The 20,226-nt window shown below is 49.6% G+C and overlaps 1 protein-coding gene across 3 annotated transcripts in view; it reads left to right on the top strand.

The window, feature by feature from the left end:
* LOC147107705 (NXPE family member 3-like) overlaps window positions 1-16,426 on the top strand; it is a 93,097-nt gene extending 76,671 nt beyond the window's left edge. For all 3 annotated transcript variants that reach the window (XM_086006932.1, XM_086006931.1, XM_086006930.1), the window contains one exon: window positions 15,714-16,426. In XM_086006932.1, coding sequence (XP_085863058.1) covers window positions 15,714-16,267 — 554 coding nt within the window. In that variant the 3' untranslated portion in view covers window positions 16,268-16,426. The remainder of the gene's footprint in view (window positions 1-15,713) is intronic.
* Window positions 16,427-20,226: the final 3,800 nt, after the last annotated feature.

Here is a 20,226-nt window from a genome sequence, read left to right as displayed (position 1 = left end):
TGCAGTGGGATTTGCAAGAATAGCGGGCTTCCCCATGGTGCAGGGCGCCATTGACTGCACGCATGTGGCTTTGCGGGCACCTCTGGAGCATGCCAAGGATTACCGCAACCGGAAGGGCTACCATTCCCTCAACGTACAGCTGGTGTGTGACCACAGGCAGCGCATCCTAGCTGTCAATGCCCGCTTTCCAGGCAGCAGCCACGATGCCTTTATCCTGCGACAGACAACTGTGGCTGACATGTTCCAGGCACAGCCTCCCCCAAGAGGATGGCTTATCGGGGACAAAGGCTATCCTTTGTGTACCTGGCTCATGACCCCACTCCGCGCGCCCACGACCCCTGCTGAAGAGGCATACAACGAGAGCCATCAAGCGACTAGGAACATCATAGAACAAACAATCGGCGTCCTCAAGCAACGGTTCCGCTGTCTCGATCGCTCCGGGGGAGCCCTCCAGTATTCGCAGGAGCGAGTCTCCCAATTCGTCGTCATTTGCTGCATGCTGCACAACCTGGCTATCCGCAGGACTCAGGCACTGCCACCTCACGTTGGACCCCCACCTCAGGAGGAGGAGCATGAGGAGGAGGAGGACGAGGAGTACCAGCCCAGGAGGGAGGCACAAGGTCCAAGGGCCGCCCGTCGGCGGCTTATTGAACGTCACTTCTAGGCCCCCTGTCAGGGAATGGCTTGTGCCAATGAAAGAACATGATTGCAGCCGCTCCGCAAGCCCTCAGGCGGTTAAGGCAACAAACACTTCAAAGATCAAACATGGACAATGTTAATAAATAAAATGCTTTATTGTACAAACTCAGGGCCCTTCCCACATGAAAACCAAAAACAGACGAAACCCCCAAAAAACACTCAAACACATTACTCGCTCCCACAACCTGGAGAGGATTAACAAAACAGTGCAACTAAAATGCCCGTCATCCTCGGCCTTAGTAAAATACAAACATCACATCCTCGGCCTTCAAAAAACAAACATCCAATTCTCGGCCTCAAAAAACAAACACAACTGGCCACACATTCGACTTTTTGGCCCGCTAGGGCGATGCCTTGGCCATCTTTGTGTGGCCCCTGCCCGCCCTGCTGCTCCTCCTCAAAGTAAGGCCATTGGCTGCTGCAAGGCTGGGGGCAGGCTCCAGAGGGGCACATGTCGTGACGGCAGATGCCCTTGGGGGTCGGCCTAGTCGAGGCCTGGCCGTCGAGCGGGCGGCTGTTGAATGCTGCAGCTGTGGCTGGCCAGCATCAGTCGCTGCAGCAGCTCCTGGCAGCTCCACTGGGGGAGTGGCAGTGGCGGCTGGAGGAATGGGGGCAAGCTGGCGGATGGCAGGCGCTCGCTGGTTGCCTGAGACACTGGCACTCGCCCGGGCCAGCACTGCAGCATGCGCACCAATCTGCCGAGGGACAGACCGCTGTGCTGCTGCAGCGCGCCGGGTGCCCTGGCGATGCCTGGCTGACACAGCGAGTGTGGCAGCAGTGAGTGCCCGTGTTGACCTGTTCAGTGACCTCATCAGAGCACCCAGTGACTGCACGGCACCACTGATCAGCTGCCCACTCGCTGCCTGAGCTGCCCCGAATGCCGCACGACTCGCTGCCTGATCTGCCCCGAATGCCGCCCGACTCGCTGCCTGCTCTGCCCCGAATTCCGCCAAACTGATGGCCTGTGAGGCCCCGACGTCGGTGACACTCCGAGAGAGGGACTCGATGGCCTCAGGCAACCGTGCCACTACCCCCATGAGCTCCGTGTGCCAGCGCTCCGAGTCCGCGGACAAGTCCTCGAGGCGTTCCATCTCCTCGGCGAAGACCATCTCCAGACTGGAGGCCGGACTCTCCCTCTGGGGAGAAGGCCGCCGAGCTGGCCGACCCTTCCTGCGTTGCTGGAGGCCGCTGGGCCCAGCAATTGGACTCCCCTCCGACCCTTCCCCCCCTCTGGGGAGAAGGCCGCCGAGCTGGCACCCCCCTCCCGCGTTTCTGCAGGCCGCAGGTCCCATGAGCTCCCCTCCCCTCCGACACTTCCGCGACGCTCCCCTCCAGGGAAGACGTGTCCCCTACATTGGCATGGGTTGCCACGGCTGAGGGTTCCCCTGATGGGCCACCTTCCTCTTGCTCCTCCTCCTCCTCCTCCTCCTCCTCTGAGGGGCTGTCACTGGCAAGTTCAGGGACCTCCTCCTCACCATCTGAAAGCAGGAAGGCACAAGAGTAGCTTTAGAGTGAGGAGAGGGCGTCAGCGAGGGATGCATGAGTGGTGGCATTCAGCGCATTGGTCGGACAGTGGCAAAGGATGTAGATCTGATGCGCAAGTGGGACGAGAGAGGTCCAAACGTTGATGTCCTTACCATTGGTGCCCAGAACAGGGTCGGCATCTCCACATGCAACGGGGCCAATCACCCGGGCACCCATGATGCGCTCCACGCGATGTTGAAGCTTGGTGAGCGGCTGGATCTGGGGTTGGCCTCCCCCGGTCGCAGTCCGGCTCTTCCTATTATTAGCCAGCTTGGCCTGCAAGAGAAAGGACGGCCTCTAAGTACAGTGTGTCGCCCTGATCTTGTGTGCACTGCCTCCCATGGTGGAATAGCCTGGCCAGTGTGTCGCCCTGATCTTGTGTGCACTGCCTCCCATGGTGGAAGAGCCTGGCCAGTGTGTCGCCCTGATCTTGTGTGCACTGCCTCCCATGGTGGAATAGCTTGGCCAGTGTGTTAAGTGCAGAATGTGCAATTGATGTTCATGCCTGTTCCATAGCTGCTGGATGAGGGCTGGCCATTAGGGCTTTCAGGTCCCTTTGCCCATAATGTGAGGTGCACATGCAAGGATGAGGAGGTCACTGGAAAGGGTACTCACCCTGACAATCCGCGTGAGGTCATTAAACTTTTTGCGGCATTGGACACCGGTCCTGGGGACCTCGCTGTTGGCTGACACCTTGCTGGCGACATGCCTCCAGGCTCTCCGGTAGGCGCGGACCGGCGCCTTCCTGCCATTGTCCGGGTACAAAATATGGCGCCTCTTCTCCACGCCACCAACCAGCACACTCAGATCACGCTCCGAGAAGCGCTGCGCTCGTTCACGGGCCTTCTGCATGGCTTCAGGCGCTATTTGGGTCCAGCAGCAGTGTTCAGGCCTAGCTGGAGGGCTCCACTATCCAGGGCGTGGCAGCAGACCAAGTCGACCCTTCCCCCTTAAGAGCTGGCTGGCGCGAGGGTGTCTGCTGTCAATCACGAGATGGCCGCACCTGCGCTGCGCCCGGCCTGGGCGCTCTCGCTCAGCACCTCCGGCTTAGCGCCTAAAGAGAGGCGTCCAGCACCAGTTTTAGCGCTCGAGCAAACTCTTAGGGCGAAGCTAATGAATATCGGAGAAGTGGCCTCGATTTGGCGGCGGGCGCAAACTTTAGTGGCCGCCCGACTTTAATGCCCCAAAAGTGGCTACAATGAATTTCTAGGCCCTTGTCTCTTACGGGTCTTCCTCCTGGTGTCATATATCCCTGCCTACTCCCGCTATCATGTAATCAGACACCACCCCAAAGGCATTCCGACTATCTATATAGGTTTACACTTTTTCCTTTGGCTACCCCCCTTTGATCAAATCCTGTATCGGCTGGGCCATTTCTACTTTGTTTCCCGGGTCTGTCTGTTTGTTTAACTTATAATCTGGGGGCCAGTACACTTCATTCGCTTTAGGGTTGACTAAAGCTCCTACTTCTCGCAGTATATCTATCCCTAGGATTGTTCCTTCAGTGTTCTTGCATACCCACAACTGTGTAGGTACTATTATACATTCAATTTCTAGTAAGACTGTTTCGCTCTTATAAGTCCTGATTCTTTTTCCACCGATTCCTGCTATACTAACTGAAAGTTTCGTTCGGGGCAAGGGTAAGTCTGTCAATGAGATTGTGGCTCCTGTGTCTATTAACATTTTGCACTGTCGGCCCCCTACCAATGCGTCAACAAACATCCTCGGATCCCACTCCCCTCTCTGGTGCGGTCCCTTCCTGTTGCCATCCCTAGAAGCTTGCGAGCAATCAAAGCACGCAGCTAGTCCTAATGCCCCTCCCATCTGTTTTTGGGCACTTGTCTCTGATGTGCCTCAATAATCCCGAGACTCAATGTTAGCGAAACAAAACAAGGCTTTTATTAACTTAGAAGATAACACGCAGTGGAGAGAGGTATCTTCCCTGGAGGTCTGCAGTACTGGCTGTGAGGCCAGACTGAGCTGGCTTACATAGAGGCCAGGTATGGGCGGAGCCCTACACACAACACATTCCATACATTCCAATACACAATACAATGGTGAGGAGAAACCTGAAACCAACCACAGTCACAGGCAATACAATGGTAAGGGGGAACCTGAAACCAACCACAGTCACAGGCAGTGATGAATGGAATATTTCATTACATTCACCCCTTCTATAGATTTAGTCTGTGCGGGGGTTTGGTAGTCCTCTGCGACCGACGTGGCTGTTGTGGTGTCGCGGGTGTCGGCTGGGTGTCCCCGGTGGCCTCCTGGGTCTCTGCCGGGGGTGCCGCCAGGGTTGTTGAAGGGGTAGTTGGTGGGGGTGCCGTTGGTCGATGTCCTTCCGGGGGTGATGAAAGAGTAGTGGGTGGGTAAGAGTTGCTGTGGTCGTTGTTGCTGCTATTGCCGTGGTTGTTGTCATTACCGGCTGGGGCGACGTCTTTTATTGACACGGTGTCCTCCCTTCCGTCGGCGTGCTGGACATACGCGTATTGGGGGTTGGCGTGGAGTAGGTGCACTGGCTCCACGAGAGGGTCCGTCTTATGGCCCCTCACATGCCTTCGCACGAATACCGGACCCGGGGTGGAGAGCCATGACGGCATGGATACGCCTGAGGTGGATTTCCGGGGGAAGCTAAACATTCGTTCATGAGGCGTGGCATTAGTGGCAGTACACAATAGCGACCGTATTGAATGGAGCACATCTGAGAGGACTTCCTGCCAGCGGGAGATAGGGAGGCCCTTGGTCCTTAGAGCTAGAGTGACTGCTTTCCATACTGTCCCGTTCTCTCGCTCCACTTGACCGTTACCCCGGGGGTTGTAGCTGGTGGTACAGCTCGTGGCGATACCCCTGGACAGCATGTACTGGCGTAGCTCTTCACTCATGAAGGACGCCCCCCTATCCGTGTGGATGTACCTCGGCATACCGAACAGGCAGAACAGGCTGTTGAGGCATTTAATGACCGTGGCGCTGGTCATGTCTGGGCAGGGGAAGGCGAATGGGAACCGGGAGTATTCGTCCACAATGTTCAGGAAGTAAACATTGCGGTCGACGGACGGGAGGGGGCCCTTGAAATCTAAGCTGAGCCGCTCAAAGGGCCGTGTAGCTTTGATTAAGTGGGCTCTATCAGGGTGGTAGAACCGAGGCTTGCACTCAGCGCAAGTGCGGCAGTTCCTGGTCAGAGACCGAACTTCCTCAATCGAGTAGGGTAAGTTGCGGGACTTTATGAAGTGGAACAGCCGCGTGACCCCTGGGTGGCAGAGGTTGTTGTGGAGGGTCTGTAGCCGATCCCCGGTGGCGCTGGCACACATCCCTCGTGAGAGGGCATCTGGGGATTCGTTAAGGGCCCCTGGCCGGTAAATGATGTCATACTCGAAGGTGGAGAGCTCGATCCGCCACCTAAGAATCCTATCATTTTTGATCTTCCCCCTCTGTTTATTGTTGAACATAAACGCTACCGACCGCTGGTCGGTAAGTAGGGTGAAACGTTTGCCGGCTAGGTAGTGGCGCCAGTGGCGCACTGCCTCCACGATGGCTTGGGCCTCCTTTTCCACGGAGGAGTGTCTGATCTCGGGCCCTTGGAGGGTCCTCGAGAAGAAAGCTACGGGCCGCCCCGCCTGGTTGAGGGTGGCCGCCAAGGCAAAGTCAGACGCATCACTTTCCACTTGAAATGGAGTGTTCTCGTCCACTGCCTGTAGCGTGGCCCGCTCAATATCCTGCTTAATGCTTTTGAAGGCGGCGTGGGCCTCAGCAGAGAGCGGAAAAGAGGATGCTTTCAAGAGGGGGCGGGCTTTGTCGGAGTAGTTGGGGACCCATTGGGAATAATAAGAAAATAACCCCAGGCACCTTTTCAGGGCTTTGGGAGTGTTGGGCAGGGGCAGCTCCCGTAGGGGGCGCAATCGGTCGGGGTCTGGCCCGATTTCCCCATTCTCCACCACACTGCGTAGTATGCAGAGGCGCATGGTGTTGTAAACGCACTTGTCCTCGTTGTAGGTGAGGTTGAGTTTTTGTGCGGTTTTCAGGAACCTCTCGAGGTTCGAGTCGTGATCCTGCTGGTTGTGACCGCAGATGGTGACGTTGTCGAGGTAGGGGAAGGTTGCCTGCAAGTGGTGGTCATCGACCATGAGATCCATCTCCCTCTGGAAGACCGAGACCTCATTCGTCACCCCAAAGGGGACTCTGAGGAATTGGTAGAGGCGTCCGTTCGCCTCGAAGGCGGTGTACGGGCGCTCCTCTGGTCTGATAGGGAGCTGGTGGTACGCTGACTTGAGGTCGATGGTGGAGAACACCCGGTATTGGGCGATTTGGTTCACCATTTCTGATATGCGGGGTAGCGGGTAGGCGTCTAGTTGGGTGTACCTGTTGATCGTTTGGCTATAGTCGATCACCATCCGTTTCTTCTCGCTACCCCTTACCACCACCACTTGGGCGCGCCACGGGCTATTGCTGCATTTAATAATGCGCTCTTTCAGGAGCCTGTCTACCTCGGTTGCGATAAACCGCCTGTCCTCCCAGCTGTACCTCCTGCGTTTGGTCGCTATTGGCCGGCAGTTAGGGGTAAGGTTCGCGAATAGCGAAGGCGGCTTTACCTTCAGGGTAGCCAGGCTGCACACTGTGAGGGGCGGCTGGGACCCACCGTACTTGAGCGTGATGCTTTGGTGGTTGCACTGGAAATCCAGGCCCAAGATCACGCTCGCGCATAGATTCTTCATGATTAATACTTTAAAATTATCGTATACAGTCCCGTTAACGGACAATTGTACCGTGCAGTAACCCAGAATGGTCGATGTCTGGGTTTTATCAGCCATAGAGATGGTACCCCGAGTAGGGACCACCTTTAGGGAGAGTTGTCGTGCCAGTTCCGGGTGGATAAAACTCTCCGTGCTTCCACTGTCAATTAAACATTTAACCCCGCACCCGTTTACCTCGATGTCCACCATTGATTTGGATAGCGGGTGGGGCCTGGTCTGGTCCACTGTGACCGATGCCACTGTAGGGCCCTGATCGAGACAAGATGGCGTCCGCGCTGTCTGCTCACAAGATGGCGGACCCCACGAGGTCGGGCAAGATGGCGTCCAAGATGGCCGCTCCCACGGCGCACACGCGGCGGTGGCGGGTTTTGGTTTTCCAGCGGGGTTCCCTCTGCACACCTTCCCAAAGTGCCCCTTCTTACCGCACTTAAAGCAGGTGGTGCCTTTCGCCGGGCACAGGTTTCTGGTGTGCTTTGGCTGCCCGCAGAAGTAGCAGTTGGGTCCCCGACGCGTCGCGGCTGTCGTAGGGCTTCTGGGGGGAGAGCAGGGCCCCGACGGTGTCGGGCTGCCGGGCGGGGAAGATGCCTTCCAAGATGGCGGCGCCCTTGGTGCACACGTGGCGGCGTGGACGGCGCGGGCTGAAGAGTAGGCGTCCGAGTTTCTCTGGGCCACATCCAGGGATCCGCAGCCTGTTTCAGGTCCAATCCCGTTTTTTCCAGCAGTCTTTGCCGGATGTAAGTGGAGCTGAGGCCTGTGATAAAGGCATCGCGAACAAGCTCGGCGGTGTACACTGCGGCTTTTACATCTCGGCACTTGCAGTCTTTGCCAAGCATTTTCAGGGTGCCTAGGAACTCCTCCACCGATTCCCCAGGTCGCTGTGCGCGAGTGGCGAGCAGATGCCTAGCATACACCTCATTCTTAGGCTGCTGGTAATGCGCCTTTAAGATGTCGCAGGCGGCCAGGTACGTGTCGGCGTCTTGGATGAGGGGGTAAACCCGGTGGCTTACCCAATTCCGCAGAATTCCGAGTTTCATACTCGCAGCGTCCGTAGCGTCTTTGACGGCTGCGGAATTGTCCAGGAAGAATTCCATACACATAAACCAGTGTCCGAAGCGTGCTGACGCGTCCGGAGCATGCTGATCCAAATCCAAACGTTCGGGTTTCAGGAGTTGATCCATTGTGTTGAAAAATAAGTTAATAAAATTGATGTGCCTCAATAATCCCGAGACTCGATGTTAGCGAAACAAAACAAGGCTTTTATTAACTTAGAAGATAACACGCAGTGGAGAGAGGTATCTTCCCAGGAGGTCTGCAGTACTGGCTGTGAGGCCAGACTGAGCTGGCTTACATAGAGGCCAGGTATGGGCGGAGCCCTACACACAACACATTCCATACATTCCAATACACAATACAATGGTGAGGAGAAACCTGAAACCAACCACAGTCACAGGCAATACAATGGTAAGGGGGAACCTGAAACCAACCACAGTCACAGGCAGTGATGAATGGAATATTTCATCACAGTCTCTTCCCTTGTGTCACTATGTATCCTAGGTAGACTACTTCATCCTTCCCTACCTATACCTTTCTAAGGTTTAACTCTAGTCCCGCCTTCTATAAAGCTTCCAGTACCATAGTCAATTAAATATTGTAGAGGGACCTGCCACTATCAGATATTCTTGCGGAATGGAGTTATCTTATTCAATTCGGACGACACCAATTTACATCAACCAGAATTTCACTGTGGCCACAATGAAAGTCTGGTTTTAATAGGTTAATTTACCTCATAACTGCAAGGTTAGATCTTGGACTGAAACTTAATCTTTCATTAAACAAACTTTTTGTTGCTCTTCTCAGTTTTTACACTCCAGCTTAACTTAAATTGTAATAGGTTTTTTTTCCATTCTGAGGGCACAATCTTATTTGCACATTCTTAAACTTCCAAAATCCAAGACAAGACAAAAGGGGTTAAATGCTTTTCTTTAACACAGAGAAGTGGGTGGAGCTACAACACACAGCAGACATTTCTTTTTCCTAACGGACAGATTTTCAGACAAAGGAATATTGTATCCTCTTAAACATTCCTAATCAGGAAAACATCCACACTCACACATTTTTATACAAACTGTAATTCCAGCATATGTCTAAGGTTCCTTTCATTCAGCAAATCTCTTGTTTTACTTGTCTTGGTACAGATGCTAATAACTTCCATGTTGGTAAAGCTTTAAGTTTATCTTTTCCTTCCTTTTTAAATCTGTGACTCAACAGCTTTCCCTAGTTTCCAAATCCCTGTTTGTTTCTTTTTTTTTTCCTTGCTGGGGTTTCAAATTGGTTCGCCTGCAAATTAGATCTTTTTCCTTCTTTATCTCTCCCTTCTGTTTCAATTCCATACATTATCTGTTGCCTCTTTATCTTTAGCTCCTCCCCACCAAGCCTTTGGCTCTCTGCACTGTTTTTTTTTTCCAGGAGTTGGGTTATAGAATCCAGGTCCCTTGAGGATTCTTCTTCCACCCTCTTAGTCATAACTAACTGCTATGTTTAATGCTTAATTCACGGTATTGGTGAATTAGGTTTATACACTACGTTGCTCACCCCTATAGCGTTACTCTGATTAATTGCTCACTTCCTGTCAATCACTCTGTTTCGTTAAACACACCAACCCTTTAGTCCCGAGGTTTTGAGTTTTAACCTCTTTGTGACTGTAGGGGTTTTATTTCATTCTCTCACCACAGTGCACCCATTCATTCAATTGTTTAGGGAACGACCTGCCCCTAACTAAGGTTTTGCCGCCTCACGGCTGAAAGGATTTCCCGCCTCCTCGGGGTAGGGGTCTTTCCGCCCCTCTCGGTTTGCCACCACTCGGCTTAGGGAACACCCTGCCCCTAACTGCAGTTTACTTTTTAACCGCCTTCAATTAAAGGTGTCTTTCTTTTTATAGTTCTTTTATACGTCGATTCTGACTTAACGTCTCGCCAGCGGTTAACCTCTAATTTGACAGGTGGTAATTAAAACATACTCACCCGTCTTAGGTTAACGCTGTCTGAGAGTCTTGTTCAGATCGCGTATCCCATCCTCGTCGCCAATTGATGTAAGCCCCCAAAGTGCGGACTAAGTGATATACAAAGTTGACGACACTGGCTTGTTGTAAGAAAGACAGACCCAATAATTGAAGTAAAAACGGTTTATTCAGGCCTGGGGAGCTGTGGCTCTTGCGTCCCAACACAAGGCTCCAACTCCACCGAATCTCTTGAGGTTTACACAGTTATACACATATTCCGAGACCTCCTACTCCAGAGGTCCAATCGATTTAAAAGTCTATACATTAATCACTAACTAGGTGTGTCCAACTTATACAAGGTAGCCTATAACATAAGTTTCACTTTTCACTGCAGGGGCCTGTGGACCCTCTGATTTCTTGGAAATGAGTCATCAGGACATGTGATTTCTGAGAAACGAGACCCTCTCTCTCTTGACCACTACTAAGTTTTGTTTTTCCAGAAAAGGGTTATGTCAGTGTCTCTTTTTGTAAGTTTCATTTCTCTAAACGGGTACGGTCATTTCTGCAATTAAACATAGAATAATTAGTACACATAATTAGTACACATAATCTTTACACATTTTGCTGCCGCAATTGCGTTCTACTAAACGTGCCCTGTTACGCTCATTTTTAAATCTTACTTCAATTTTCATCTTCACTTCCCCTCTCAACTTACTGTATTTGGTCTGGTTCTCCCTTGAAGAGTTCCCCTGACATTCATCATACACCCTCTTTTTTATGTTTCATCATCTTCTCTATCTCCGTCGTCATCCAAGGAGCCCTTGCTTTGGTTCCCTTACCCTTCCCTCTTGTTGGAATGTACCTAGCCTGTACTTGGAGCATCTCCGCCTTAAAGATCTCCCATTTTTCCGTTATAGTTTTTCTGCCAGTCTTTGGTTCCATTTTACTCTGGCTAGATCCTTTCGCATCCCTTTGAAGTTAGCCATATTCCAGTTTAGAAGTTCCACTCTAGACTGTTCCTTGCTCCTCTCCATTGCTAATCTAAATCTTATGATATGATGATCACTCGTACCCAAGTGTTCTCCCACAGACACTTGGTCGACCTGGCCCACCTCATTCCCCAGCACCAGATCCAGCAATGCCTCCTTCCTAGTTGGGCCAAGAACATACTGGTCAAGGAAATTCTCCTGAACACATTTCAGAAATTTCTCCCCCTCCTTTCCCTTTACCCTAGCATTATCCCAATCGATATTTGGGTAATTAAAGTCCCCCAATATCACCACTCTATAGCTCTTGCATATCTCTGCAATTTCCTTGCAGATTTGCTCCTCTATCTCCCTCTCACTATTTGGAGGCCTGTAGAATACCCCCAATAGCGTGATCATACCCTTTTTGCTCCTCAACTCTAATCAAATGGATCCTGTCCTTGTCCCCTCAAGAACATCCCCCCTTTCCAACATAAAATGTCTTCCTTAAGCAGCACTGCCCCACCTCCCTTTTTTCCTTCCCTATCTTTTCTGAACACCTTGTACCCTTGAATATTAAGTGCCCAGTCCTCACCATTTTTAAGCCACGTTTCCGAATAGAAAGAGGTAGAGATGCGGAGAGATTTAGGGAGGGAATTCCAGAACTTAGTGCCTAGGCAGCTGAAGGCATGGCTGCCAATGGTGGAGCAATTAAAATCGGTGACACACAGGAGGCCATAATTGGAGTAGCGCAGAGATCTCGGAGGGTTATAGGGCTGGAAGAGGTTACAGAGATAGAGAGGGGCAAGGCCATGGAGGGATTTGAAAACCAGGATGAGAATTTTAAAATTGAGGCATTGCTGGACTGGGAGCCAATGTAGATCTTCTTCCCTCCCATGCTTGGATTTGGTTCCAAAGTCATTGGCAGCACTCCACTAAATAGCCCAAGAATCATTCTTCCTGTGTTAGCTGAGATGGTGAATGTTGACCAGCTAATCAATATTATTATTATTATTAACTGTGATTGGCATCACAACCAAACCCAATATTATCCTCGTACGGAGGGAGTGCTGCACTGTTGGAAGGGCATGACATTGGGATGAGGCATTAAACCGAGGCCCCGTCTGCTCTCTCAGGTGGACTATTGCCCTGGCACTATTTCGAAGAAGAGCAGGGGAGTGCTCCCTGGTGTCCTGGCCAATATTTATCCTTCAATCAACATCACTAAAAACAGATTATCTGGTCATTATCACATTGCTGTTTGTGGGAGCTTGCTGTGCGCATAATTGGCTGCTGCGTTTCCTACATTACAACTGTGACTCCACTTCTAAAAAAAAGTACTTCATTGGCTCCATTGTAATTCTCCCACCTGTAAAGCGCTTTGGGATGGCCGGTGGTTGTGAAAGGCGCTATATAAATACAAGTCTTTCCTTTTTATTTATAACATCCAGTGCACATGAACTTCCCAGCGGGGGGATTATTGAATAGCAATTGAACATGTTTGTTTCATTTTTTCCTCCCCTCTGAAGCGCAAGGCATAGGGGTTGATTTTCCCGAAGCTGTCGGGAAGAAGGCAGGACTACAACTTTCGGGTTTTAGACCCGCCTACTTCGACGTCCGGCCAATCCGCGCGATTTTCCCTTGATTTACCTTGTTGAGCCTGCCCAGCGGGCTCAGCAGGCCAATTAAGGGCCACCCGGCAACAGGTGACGTCACAGACTGCAATTTCATCTGTCAAGAGTTCTTGACAGATGAAATATCAGCGTTTCACAGCTGTTTCAAGCTGTGAAACACTGACAGTCTGAGTTCTAACATGAGTCCTTCTGCACAGACTCAGTTAGAACTCTCACTGGCACTCAAAGCTGAAGGCTGTCACTTTTGACAGATTGCAGCCATTCAGCTTTCAGTTCCGGCTGAGTGATGGGCTCCCGACGACTACAGGAAGAAAGGCTGTTAAGGTAAGTACAGGTAAGTAAAAGTTCTTTACACACTTTAGACACACCAAACACACTTACCTTTACACTCATGCACCCATCACTCACCTGAGCACCGACATTGCGATCCCTCCAACTCCTTCAACCCGACGGCCCGCCTGCTCTAACCTGGCGTGGTTTGGAGCCGTCGGGAATCCCACACGAAACCCCTCAAAATAGGGATTAGGCTAAAAACTGCCTGTTAACTAACCGCCTGGTTTCGGTGGGTCCCAGTGCGGGGCGGGTACCTGCCGCCTCTGAAAGTTGCGTGGAGCGAGGTTTTGGGTGGGATGGTGTCGGGACCCCTGAATTCGGGATTTTTCCCCCACCCACATGATTGAAACCCCGCCTGATGGCTCCACGAAAATCGACCCCATGGTGTCTAATTGTAGTGCCCCATTCTCTCTTTCCAGCTCAGATCAACTAATTCAACAGCTCGCACCTGGAAAACTTCCTGATGGGAATGACTCAGTACTCCACCAGGTGGTGCTGTTACTCACTGAAACATTGGAAGCAGCCAAAATAGCTTACGCAAGTTACAAACAATTAAATTTTTGAGGCAATGAGGTTGATTATGTGAAAGTTGAAAACTTAGTTGAAATCCCATCTATCTATTCAAATAAAATAGCTTCTGTCCTTTTCCGAACATCTGATTTGTTAGTGGTAACTCACACGGCAGCTTTACCGCTCCGTATCTCTGAGGCAGCCTCCCCGCTGCTTCTCAGCCACAGGCCCAGGTTCCAGTCCCTGGCTCCAACCTTCCTCCCAATGCCAGGCCCCGAGCTTCTTTTCTTTTGCCTGTATGCTTTGCAGTGCTTCCCACATGTCAGTAACAGTTGGGACAATTGCTCTGGAACCATTCTGTCAGTGGCAGAAAGATCTTCTGGTCCCAGCCCCAGATCGTGGCCCTGATCCTTGCTCTGTCCCACTCTGTGCAGTGCCTCCCCTCCCAGCACAAGCTTCCAATTTCTCTCATTCTTGTGTGTTGCTGTAGCTCTCAGGCCACTACCTCCTGTCTCCATCCAGACTCGCCCTCTCCCTGATTGGTCCTGGTTTCGACATCTGACCCAGTCCAGGTTCTCAGCCATTTTGGTGTTTGACCTGGGCTTTAAAGAAAGTTAATGTTGCAAGATAAATAAATCATTAAAATGGCATGTATGAGACGTATGCAAAAATGTGCGAGACATACAATGGAGGGAAAAGAGAAGACTTGCAGAAAAAGAAAGTCTGTTGAAGGCAAAATAAAAGAGAAATGACAGAAGAAGTGTGGGAGGGAAATACAGAGGGAGACAGAAACAGAGAGAGAAAAGGGAGAGCAAGACAAACATGAAAATAGAGATGGAGACCAGAAGAATTTTGGAGCGGAGGAGAAGCAGAGTGACAGTTGCAGAAAGAAAGAGACAGTTTTTTTGTCCATGGAGATCGACTTGTGTAGATAGCAAATTCTGACGTGACATCAGTAAATTATTGATTTCTTGAGTCCACTTTATCTGAAGAAATTCTTATTGAGCATTGCCCAGTTAACAGTGTGTATTCCTCTCTGTGTTTGCACAGAGTGAGCTTCAAATCTCTGTTCACCCAGTTGGATAGAAGTATTTCTCTGAGGGAGGAAGAGAAAATCTGACACAGTTAACCCTCACCAGTCTTACTTTGAGGTCAAATAGACCAGCATTGGCAGAGCCCTGGGAACAGGCCACCAGTCTGCCTGCCACTCAATTGGCGAATGGTCCACTAGTTTACAGGGAAGAAACTTAACAGGAGATTAAATAATTTACAAAATAGATGGAAGCAAACTAATGGCCCTGAAATTAGGATCGGGGGCTTGCCGCGCGTGCAAGCCCCCGATCTGCACTCACCCTGCGCGCCGACATCTGAAGCCCGGGCCTGCTTGCATTTCCTGTCACAGGCCCGGTTCAGATGTCGGCGCGATGTGCTAACCTGATCCAGCGGCGTAGTTAGTGCGATGTGCCGGCTGGGATCAGGTGAGCACTGTGCAGCCAATCAGGGGAGGGGAAACTCATTCATGAGTTTGACAGTAAGAGCTGTCAAACTCATGAAAAGTATGGGCTGCCAAAACACTACTTTAACTTTAAATAAAATTTAAAAAAAACATCCCACTGATTATAATAACTATAAATAAGTTTTAAAAAATGTTTTAAACAATTAATCAATTTTTTGAAAAAAATAAATGTTAAAAAAATAGGGTCTAAAACTAAACTTACCATCCTGTAAATTCTTTAAAAATAACAAACCTGTGGAAAAAAAATTTCTACATTGTACTAAAAGCCCACTTACCTGAAAAACTAAATACTTACGTCTTGTTTTTCCACACGTAAAGACCGGAGACCTTTACATGCGCGCAACTCTGGGGAAAAAAAAGGAATTTTACTGCGCACGCGCTGCCTGTGCAGTCGCGCGCATTCTGCCTCTGAACCCCTTCGTTCAGAGGACAGGAAATGCCGGTTTTCCCCGCATGCGCTGTGCATGCTGAAAACTGGCATTTCCTCCGGCCAGACGCGTGAGTACCCCGACCGTACTCACGCGTTTGGAACGGAATTACTGGGCCAATATAATATATGTGGTATACTCTTATTTGCCAGTTTGTCACTCTGTACTTACTGCAAGATTCCACTGTAAGATTTATATCTCTTTCCTCATCTATTACATTGACATGGTGGTAAATCTGTGGCTCCATTTTGGTGTGCTGATGTGTGAAATGATGTCCTCCACCCAGTTTTATATCTGTTAACATCAGCAATATTGTGGCTTAGTCTCTTAAATAATGTTATATTTTCTGTTTTAGGTCTCAAAACATTTGATCTTGGCAATCCTAAAAATATTGGCCCTCACCTTGCTGTGGACTTGGATAACAACATCATGGTGGAATTTCATCCTCATGGCCCACCAATCCGATTCAACACCGTTTCGAGCCAGGACCTGCACTACATTTCAAATGAACTGGATGAAATTAAAGGCGGAAAAAGCACAGTTATAGCCATCACCTTATGGTCCCATTTCAGCACTTTTCCAGTGGAAGTGTATATCCGAAGACTACAGAATATCCGGAGGTCAGTTCTACAGTTGCTAGGCAGGAGTCCGGATACACTGGTTGTAATAAAGACTGCCAATGTCCAGGCCCTTCCACAAGAAGTCAGTCTCTACAACAGTGACTGGTACTCCTATCAGCTTGATTTAATGTTGAGAAAGATGTTCACAGGCATCAATGTGGCATTTGTGGATGCGTGGGAGATGACAATAGCACATTACCTGCCACATAACTTACATCCAGACCGAATCATTATAAAGAATCAAATAGATGTGTTTCTTTCATATGTGTGCCCTTCTGAAAAGAGATAAATACTGTATTAGATCTGTTCCAACCAGGTTTTGGTTATCATGTGATTCAAAATCTAAACAATGCCATCAGAACTCTTAGGTTTGTGTAATAGCCTTAAATTAATGAGCATTTTTAACATGGATAACAAATGTTTTTTAAAACAAATAATTTTTGAATTATTCAAGTGTGGGAGTATTCATTGTGACTGTAAAGAGGTTTCTGCTTTTTGTTGTGTACAAATGATCCATTATGACTGGAGCAAGGGTGATGGAGTTTGTCTTTTTAAAGGAACTGCTGTACAAGGTTATTTACTGTATTGCAGAGGGGCTTTTCCCAAAGCAGGGTAGAGTAGAACAGGGAGTGTGGCAAACTCCACCACCCTTATTATTAATGGAACTTTGCCTCAGGTCAATGACGAAAGCTAATTGAAAGCTCAGGATACGGAGAGTGAGGAAGGAACGCACCGAGGGACAAGGGTGCAATAGAATACAAAGCTAAGGCTAAAGATTGTGAGAGACAGAGGACTGGGGAAGTGCTGTGGAGAAGGAACCGGAGAAGTGAGGTAACTTTGGCTTTCATGTTGGCACATTGAAAGAAACCTGCAAAGAATGAAAAGATGGTTGAGGGAGAAGAGAAAGTCTGTGGGTAAAGAGAATGGGAACATTTGCTGCTTGATTTATCTTCCCACCAATAGACACAAAAACAAGGAAAGAAAGTGAACAAGATTAATACATTACAACCACATAAAGATTTAAAGTAACAATATTTAAGAATGGAAAGAACAAGGGAGACTTCCATTGGGAATAAAGTATAAACTTTGAGCTGTTGTTACTGTGCGCACTAATCCACCTCGTCCTTTAAGGCTTCCAAGTGATACTAAACCATCCCTGAAAGACATTTACTTTTGCATGGTGTACGATGCCTGTAATTGTGGAATTCTCAACCAGCAAACTGGATCATCAGTGTCAAAGCAACTAAGTGTGCTCAGAACCCCCTGCCTGTCTTGTGCACTGGTGATCAGTTTTTAGAGTTGTATTTATTTTGGACAGATCCTAATATTAATTTCAAATCACTCACCAAGAATCTTGATGGCTCTAATCATCGGATGGAACGTTTTATTCATTCTTGAAAATGAATGCAAATTCTCTTATTTACATGAAAAGCCTTTTAATATGGCGGCGTCTGATCGACCAGTTCTTTGTACCCTTTAGGTGGGGAGAGAGAAGAGAAATGAAGCTTTTGTCAGTTTTAAGAAATATGTTTTTCAGATGTTCAAAACCGTGCGACCATAAAATAGGCAACCAACATAGCTGATCCAACATAAAGGCTTCCACCTGTGGTGAAATGATTCCTCTTCCTGTCTGCACAGCAAAGAGGTTTGAGCGCTGAGGTAACCTTGGCCACTTGTTAGTTTGGAGATTGTGGGGGAAAGATTCGGTTCCTTTGCGCCTCCCGTTAGTGCCCTAAGAGAGCGTTAACGGGGCGCAAAGCAACTAGTGCCTGGGTGCGGTGCTGTCAGCGCCTCCCGCGAAATTCAGCGGGAGGTTAGCGGTGGTGATAACTGTTAGCGCCCTGCGGTGCTGCGCCGCTGGCGATGAAGTCATCGCCGTGCACAGTGCCCCGGCCGCGATCTTCGGTGGCGCCCCCCTGACTTACCGTTGGACGCTATGTCCGACGGGGTCAGGGGGGCCTACCTACGGCCGGGACGGCGCTAGTTAAAGGGGAGGTGGTGGGCGGCCATTTTTGTTGCTGGCCGCCTGCCAGCACCTGCCACCCCCATTGCTGTCCCCCGTGAAGCCCCCCGCGGGGTGCCGGCTGCTCTCCGTGAGCCCGGCACTCCTCTTCAGTGGCGGGCTCGTTTGCCAGCACTCACGATTCCTGGTGGCCCAGCTGGGCGCCGGGACATGCTGCGCCAGGCCCCTCCCCTTTAAGAAGGGGAGGAAGGCCTGCAGTACCGCGTGGCGCTGCGATATTCCCTCGCAGTGCCCCAAAAGGGAGGCGGGGCGTTTCCAGTAGCGCCCCGCTTCCCTCTTGGGACGCTACCATTCAATTTCGGCTGCGGGGGCACTAATTTTTTCGGGGCGCTAAAAGTAGCGCCCCGACGAAGTTAACGCACCAAAGGGGGCGTGATGCAATTTTTCCCCGTGTTCCTACTGACCAATCCATGTCCAGTCCGTAGCAGTTCCTAGAACACGAGTCATAATAGCCTATGGTCAAGCCTATGGATTTACGGCGGCTGAAGTGAAATTCACTTTTTACTACATTGAATTTGAGATAGTCTTTCTGTGATGCAACCATTTTTCTATGAAAACTGTAAATCAGTGACATTTTATAGTTTAATTCTTTTGAGTTATATAAACAGAGCTATTGAAGGGATGGAGGATTATATTATGTTACATAAGAGAAAAGTGCAGTCCTGCTACAATTCCACCCATCAACCCTGGAGCTGGTTTCCCAAAGAGTAGCTGGTGAACAATGTCCTGACTAATTAAAATTAGAGTGGTGCCCACAGTTCTCAAGAATTGGAAACCAAACTTGGAAAAACCTATCATTATCGAGACAGATCATGATAGCTGTGCTATCTGCTGACATACTGTTGCTCATTGTCCTTCAACTTCCATCCAATGGAATTGGAGACAACCTATTGGCTTGGATAGGGAATGAGTTAGGATGTAGAAGGCTAAGACTAGGGATAATGGGTATGTAATCACATTAACAGGACGTGACTAGTGTTGTCCCCCAGGAATCTGTACTGCAGTTGTAGCTTTCCATTATATTTATAAATGACTTGAATGAAGGAATACAGAGCCGAATATCTAAGTTTGCTGACAACACAAAGCTTGGTGGCCCAGTAAATTGTGTAAATGGGAGCAGAACGTTGCAAACGAACATTGATAGATTAAGTGAGTCAGCAAAACTGTGGCAGATGGAGTTCACTGTGTCCTGTTTCTCATCTACATGCTGCCCCTTGGCGACATTATCTGAAAGAAAGTCAGGTTCCACATGTACGCTAACGACACCCAGCTCTACCTCAGCACCACCTCTCTCAACCCCTCTGATTTGTCAGACTGCTTGTCCGACATCCAATCATGGTTGAGAAGAAATTTCCTCCCAACTAAATATTGGGAAGATAGAAGCCATTGTCTTCTGTCCCCGCCACCGTCTCCATTTCTTTCCCTGGTCACTGAGGCTGAACCAGACTGTTCGCAACTTTAGCATCCTATTTGACCCTGTGATGAGCTTCTGACCCCATATCTACTCCATCACCAAGACCGCCTACTTCCACCTCCGTAGCACCGCCTGTCTCTGCCCCTGCCTCAGCTCACCTGCTGCTGAAACTATCATTCATGCCTTTGCTTCCTCTAAACTTGACTATTCCAATGCTCTCCTGGCCGTCCTCCCATCTTCCAGCCTCTATAAACTTGAACTCATCCGAAACTCTGCTGCCCATATCCTAAGTTGCACCAAGTCCCACTCACCCATCACCCCTGTGCTCGCTGACCTACATTGGCTCCCAGTCCGCAATGCTTCAATTTTAAAATTCTCATCCTTCTTTTCAAATCCATCCATGGTTCGCATCTCCCAATCTCTGTTACCTTTCTATGGTGTATGTGCCTTTAAGAGCCCCCTGTGTACTGTAATGCCGGTAATGGCCACTCGGGCTATATAAGCCTGTATAGTGTCTTGTATCTGTTAGTTCACCTCCAGACTTTGTTCAGTAAACACCTCTGAAACCAACTCCTGCATTCCGTGTCTCCATTAACACACGGATACAACAGTGGCGACGAATTGGAAACGGACTTACCTGCAATTCGGCAGCACCTCAAGGAGATCGATTCCTCAGACGAAAGTCGAAGAAAAACAAGAAAGAAAAAAAAACTGGTTTCACCAGCTAGCTGAGCTGGTGGCAGGTACTGCAATAATCCTTCCTGGGCGGCGGGCTGGGGCTCGATCGGCTGGCTCTGCAGCGGGGCCAAGC

Source organism: Somniosus microcephalus, chromosome 14 (assembly GCF_052327205.1).
Source record: "Somniosus microcephalus isolate GS21.2 chromosome 14, FLI_Smic_1.0, whole genome shotgun sequence".
NCBI lineage: Eukaryota > Metazoa > Chordata > Chondrichthyes > Squaliformes > Somniosidae > Somniosus > Somniosus microcephalus.
This window is presented reverse-complemented; position numbering and strand designations above follow the sequence as displayed.